General features: G+C 45.2%; 1 protein-coding gene across 7 annotated transcripts in view; it reads left to right on the top strand.

Moving 5' to 3' along the window:
* Positions 1 to 590: 590 nt before the first annotated feature.
* EML6 (EMAP like 6) overlaps positions 591 to 6,000 on the top strand; it is a 119,133-nt gene continuing 113,723 nt past the window's right edge. For 3 of the 7 annotated variants that reach the window (XR_008971740.1, XM_057405813.1, XM_057405814.1), the window contains exon 1: positions 592 to 1,682. Coding sequence is in view for 4 of the 7 variants with exons in the window: in XM_057405813.1 (XP_057261796.1) it covers positions 1,486 to 1,682 (197 nt within the window). In the remaining 3 variants the exon portion in view is untranslated. Of the gene's footprint in view, positions 1,683 to 6,000 lie in introns of all 7 variants that reach the window. The other 4 variants (XR_008971741.1, XR_008971742.1, XM_057405812.1 and 1 more) reach the window with 2 other exon arrangements.

Genomic DNA, 6,000 nt, shown 5'->3' with positions numbered 1-6,000 from the left:
CTGCCGTCCTGCCGTGCGGGGGGAGCGGGCAGCGCCCGGCCCTGAGGCCGGTCCTCCCTCTGCAGCACCGCCCGCTCAGGCGGCTGGGGAGCCAGGCTGAGGGGCGGCGGTAGGGCATGGGGTCATGAGAGGTGGTACTCCCTGTGGAGGCTGGTGATCTGGGTGTGAGGAGAGGTTTTACTCGAAAGCGCGGCGTCTAATCCGTGAATGGCGGGTTGTGTCGCTTGCATGCCGGGCAGTACTGCCGGCACTAAAACCCTTTATGTAAGCCGGTATCAACACACTGCTCCTCAGTCTGGGCACACAGCGAATGTGAGGTGTCTTGTGAGGGGAAAGGTAACGGGATTAGCCTTGTAGCAGGTAGTTCATTCTTCCCTTCCATGTGGCACTATCCTCTGTGAATGAGGCTTTGCGTTTGCTTCTCTGATTTTAGCATTCTCTTCCCTGCGGTTGTGGCCGAGCTTCGGAGGGTTCTGTTCGGTTTCTTGTTGAGTGATACTATAAAGTGGTGGATGTCTTACCACAGACAACAGGCACTGTACTGGTGATACCCATACAAACCGTGCTTTAGAAAAAGGAGAAGATGAGCAAGGATGTGTGTATTCCTTGGGAATATTGTTCCAACGAATGACTAAATAAGCACAAGCCCCCGCTACTTCATGGCAAACTGGAGTGGTTTGTGACTGAGAAATGGGAACGTAAAAGTGTTTTAATTACATCGTTGCTATAGACTCCTAAAGGAGGAAGTTTGGGGTTGCTGGGGGATAAGGAAAGGTGGGGTGATATTGCCATGCTGGATGTTGTATACGAGTCTTCTCTTTTAATAGCATCTCCTGTGAAGACTCAAGGTCTGATGCTGTGAAAGCTTAGAGGACCCTAGAGCCCCCAGAACCGCCACAGCACGGCTCCCAGCAGTGCCTCCCCCGTTCAGAGCAGTCCCTTTACATTTTAAATACGCGTACATTGTGCAACTCAAACGCACGGCTTTTTGTGTGTGTGTTTTTCAGTTCGCACCCAGAGGTAGATAGCTTAAAAAGCAGAGCACCCAGGAAGCCTCTCGCAGCGAACCGGCAAGGTGCAGCCTTCGGCAGGTGCTGACGCACAGAAGTTTCTTTGCTTTCGGAAAGATAAAGCCCCGTCTGCTGCCCCTGAAGGTGCATTTCTGCGATCTCGCCTCTCCCCTAAGAAGTTACCCGGGTGGCAGCGGCGGGGCCGCGGCTGCTGCTCGCCCTGGGCAGCGGCAGCAGCAGATTATGGTGGCAGCGCAGCGGTGAGGAGCGGCGGCAGCGACAGACCTGATCCGCGAATGCGTTTTCCGTTTAAGCTCGCCGCTGGGAAGTGCCACCTGAAGCTCCGCTGGGCAGCGATCGCTAACGTTTTAAAGGGGGAAACCCCGGAGGGGGAAGGAGTTGAGGGAAGGAGGGGCAGCGCTCGGCTCTGTGTGTGCCGGGGGGTGGAGGGAGGGGGGAGAGGGGATTGGTTATCATGGCGGATCGGACGGCTCCTGGATGCCAGCTCCGTCTGGAGTGGGTTTACGGGTACAGGGGTCACCAGTGCCGCAACAACCTGTACTACACGGCAGGCAAAGAGGTGGTGTACTTCGTGGCTGGAGTCGGCGTGGTTTACAACACCAGAGAGCACAGCCAGAAATTCTTCCTCGGGCACAACGATGATATTATCAGGTAAGGGGGCTGACTTTGCTGCTGGTGGGGTGGGGTGGGGTTTAAAGGGAAGGGAGGAGAATGCAGGGCTGGCAGAATACCCCCTCCTCGCTTCCCACAGCTCAGCTTGTACCTGCCGTTTTAAAGCAGCTCAGATCTCTTAGCAGCAGCCTGTGTGAAAGCTTTATTTCTAGATACCGTTCATGATCGTTATTTTTGTACCAAAGCTTCAAAATGTTGCAATAATAAGAGAGAAGGTAAGTTTTCTCCATTGCACTGCACCAAAAGCAAAGCACTTCGTTTCGGTAAGGAAATGCCCTGGGAAGCTCTTAGTGCAACAGTGCTGCAAAATCGTGGTTCCAGCACCTTGGTCTTCCCAGAACCGGGACTCTAGCTCGCCAATTTTGATGTCTAGAGAGAGCAAGTGTAGCTCTGCTTATGCTCCACAAATCCCAGCACAAGAGTGCCATAAATCTGGCACATGGGGCAAACTAATCTTTTTTTAATATCCGGAAAAATTCAATCAAAATCAAGTTTAGCTGTTTCTACCCCAGCCAAAGAGCCCCAAGTGTGCTGGTGCAAGATGGCTACAGAAGGACAGGTCTTGAGCCTGGTCTAATCGGGTTTTGTCTCTTTCTTTCAAATTTTGCCTGAGAAAGAAGTGGATTTGGTTGATGATGTTGTCCTGCAGGAATACTGATTTTACTGCATCTCACAAAATAACACACTAAAAACGTGGTTGCAGAGTTCAAGGTGGTCTTTTAAGAACTCTGTCCAAAATGCACAAATTGACATCATAGGAAATTAATGTTTTATCTGCTACTTTATGGCAGAAATCAGAACGTAGCGTATCCTTACGAAGGACGTTGCGTGGTGACGGCACTCCTCCAAGCACAGCTAACTGCTGCCCTCCCTATTCACCTAATACAGCATGAATGAAGTCTTGCCTTGATGATGTGAAACCAGAACAGCCCCGGGTGACTCATGGTGCAGGAGTAGCGTGGAAACATCTGCTGAAGTCACAGCTTTGACACTCGGCAGCAAAACCGCATAAATGTCATGTAATCATTCTGGAGTTCACAGAAAGCCATCCACATTTCCCAGTGAGAGCTTTTCCCTGCCGTGTATCCTGGCAGCATTCTTCTCCTCCTCTTTGTAACATGTTATAGCAGTAGTATTTTGTGAAGTACAATGTGTACAGTGTGTGAAAGTTTATTCTGGTTTCAAAGGTATTACCAGTTCTAAAAGGGTATTTTAAATAGACACATGGCTTCTCAGGTCCTTCAGGGGAATGAGTACTTCAGATGCATTTGCATTGTTGTGAGATGAAAGTTTTTCTTGTATGCACGTAAGTTTTGGTACTCTGTGGAATATGAAGTGCAATATACAGAGTTATATTTCTGAGTTCTGATTGAACTCTCATTAGATAGTAGAAATACAATTTGTCAAGACACAGCTGAGTATCTAGAGTAGCCCACTGGTGTTTGGCTGGACAGCAATGCTTTGGTTCTCTCACCTCTTTCTTCTTTCTTTTTGCCTTTCTTCATTTCTTTCTCCATTTCTTCTTTCTTCTTTCTCTCTTTTTCTAATATAGCGTCAGCTGAGTTGGAAGTGATTCTGTTACACTTGACAACACTCCCCCTCCCCCCAAAAATTGCATTGTACAGATTCTGTGGCAACAGCCTGTTGAAATCAGTGGGTGATTTGAGGGAATCCTATACATCCAGCTAATGTCTTGGAAAGATGAGTCTTGGTTTTGATCTGCAACAAGATCCCAATTTTGTGGGATAACTGTAGTTTCAACAAGGGATGAAACATTTAGGTCCATAAAGCACAAGCCGGACACAAATAGCAGTTAATTTCAGCTTTTAGTGGCCAAGAAGTGTTGCTGTTACATGGGCTTTAAGGAAGTGGAGAATCTCCAAACTGTTGCTAGAATGTTCTGTTGTTTGCACCTCAGAGTGGTTGCCTCTTTTGCTGTTGATGCACTGTGCGGTTGTTATCAGTGTAATACCCCATCAATGTATGTACTTTTAACTAGGTGGTTCCTTGTATGGTTATCACTGATATGGCTCATAAATAAGGGAATTTAAATACTCATGTTTTAGGCTTCACAGCTATCATTCAATCGAGATAAATGGGGTGAATGTACTTGACCCAATCTTCTGGTTCTGTTGGTATTTACTTGCTGAGACGAGGTTCTAAGCAGCAGTGATACATGTGCAGTCCAGCAGGGTGTAATTCCTAAAGAGAGTTGAATCATGATTTAAAAAAAGAAAACATGCAGATTTGGGGAAATACTGTGAAATCATTAAGACTAGACGATCTTGAAGGGGGAAGATCTGCTTCCAAGCACTGCCATTAATTCCTCCTGTGTGGAAAATAATTTCCTCCTGTGTGGAAAATAATTTATGAATTCATGATGCAGGGTGGTGGGAACCTGTGTATGACCTTGAAGTGTTTATTAAAGTCACAAAAGTGGATATTTGTCCTTGGAGAAAAAGTTCAGGTGTTCAAAAGTGTATGTTTAATGTGTTTTTACAGCTTTAATAGTTCTGCCTCTTGTTTTGTATCAAGATAATGCAGTTGGACATAATTTAGTTTGGGCTACAGTAATCTAGACTGTATTGGATTAATGGAGAAATGCTATTTCTCCCAAGATTCATATTTGAAAAGTTCTATTTGCCTAAGGAACATACAGCACTCGGCTAATAAGGTAGATGTGCAGAGTATGAGCAAGTGAGCTCTGAAGTGTTCTGCTTCCTGTGCAAAGCCCCTGCAAGGTGCTGTGCTTCCAGACTCTTCCTCTTTATAACATCATGATGAAATAAGGTCTTGTACAACTTCATTTAACTTGGAAGTGAGCTCTGTTTTGTGAAGGGGTTGCACTGAGTAACCTCCAGAGCTCTCCTTCTAACCTGAAGGGTTGTAAGCCCTATGGTTTACCCAAAGATCTGTGCTTCAGACCACAAAGCAGTCATGAAGTGTCTTGCATGATAGCTCTGTGTTTGATTGTTCTTGAAGTGTGATCTAGCTGAAGCATTATAGCCAACATGTAACAGCTGTGTGAAAGCTATTGCAACATCTTAATGCAGAAAGTGTCATGTAGACACATCATTACATGTGTAGCTGATTTTCACTGAATTCAGTCATTGGTGCTTTGCAGGATTAGGTTTCAGGAGCTGTAATGTTGACATAAGGGTATTGTTTTCCTTCATAACTAATTGCAAAGTGGGCTTCTGCAGCAGCTCGTTCTGCCGGCTGCAAATTCATGTATTAATGAGAATCATGCGATTCATGCAGCACCACTGCCATCAGTGGAATTCATGCACATGTGGGATTTATGTTTATTATAACCACTTACAAGACTGAATCATTAGTTTTGACAGCAATTAAACATTTTCAAAGGAACAGAAGGTTTTCTTACTTTTATATTGTGCATTACCTGTGTTGCAGCAAGCAATTAGATCACTCCTCTTTTTTCTCTTGATGAAGTGTTAAATAGAGGCAGTTCTTCCCTAGAATTTTTCTGCAATTTATGCATGCAAAAGCCAAAAAAGCTTTTCACAGAAAACAGCAAAAATCAAAATATAACCTGTTGAGATACTTATTATAATTTAAAAATAGTTGATTTTGTTTATTTTTACTGAATTCATTTGTTAACAGAAGTTCGTAACTTCAGAAAGGTTTTCTGATAGTGTAGTTGGTATGTCTCCCTGCTCTTGTAGTTCCAAGAATGTCTGCAGTATTGAACAGCTTTCTTCACCATGTCAAAAGTTAGTGAGAGAACACCTTTGACAGCATGTTAAAGACTTCACCTGCACTTTTTAAATATGCCAGTTTCTTGTGATATCTGATATGTTGTGGTATTGAGCACAGGACACTTCATCAGGAACTGCAGTGATAGGACAAGGGCTGATGGGCTTAAACAGAGGAAATTCAAGTTAGATATAAGAAAGAAGCTCTTTACTGTGAGGGTGGTGAGGCAGTGGAACAGGTTGCCCAAAGAAGTGGTAAATGCCCCATCCATGGTAGTGTTCAAGGCCAGGCTGGACAGAGCAACGTGGTCTGGCAGGGGGTTGTAACTGGGTGATCTTAAGGTACTTTCCAACCCAACCATTCTATGATTCTGTAATTCTGTCATTTACAAAAGCACATTTTGCCCTCCAGTAGCCTCCAAGGGAGTCACTTGTGAGACGGTGCTGCAAGAGAACGACCCCTTTCTCAGGTCTCTCTGCAGTGCTTGCTGCTTGGCTCAGTCCCTGGGAAGCCATCCCATTATCTATGGATGCCAAAGCATGTCGTTTCTGAAAGGCTGCTTATAGTGTAATAGCAATGT

This window comes from Pezoporus wallicus, unplaced genomic scaffold (genome assembly GCF_028554395.1).
Source record: "Pezoporus wallicus isolate ANWC-B61680 ecotype Strahan unplaced genomic scaffold, APGP_CSIRO_Pwel_v1 contig_6714, whole genome shotgun sequence".
Classification (NCBI taxonomy): Eukaryota; Metazoa; Chordata; class Aves; order Psittaciformes; family Psittacidae; genus Pezoporus; species Pezoporus wallicus.
This window is presented reverse-complemented; position numbering and strand designations above follow the sequence as displayed.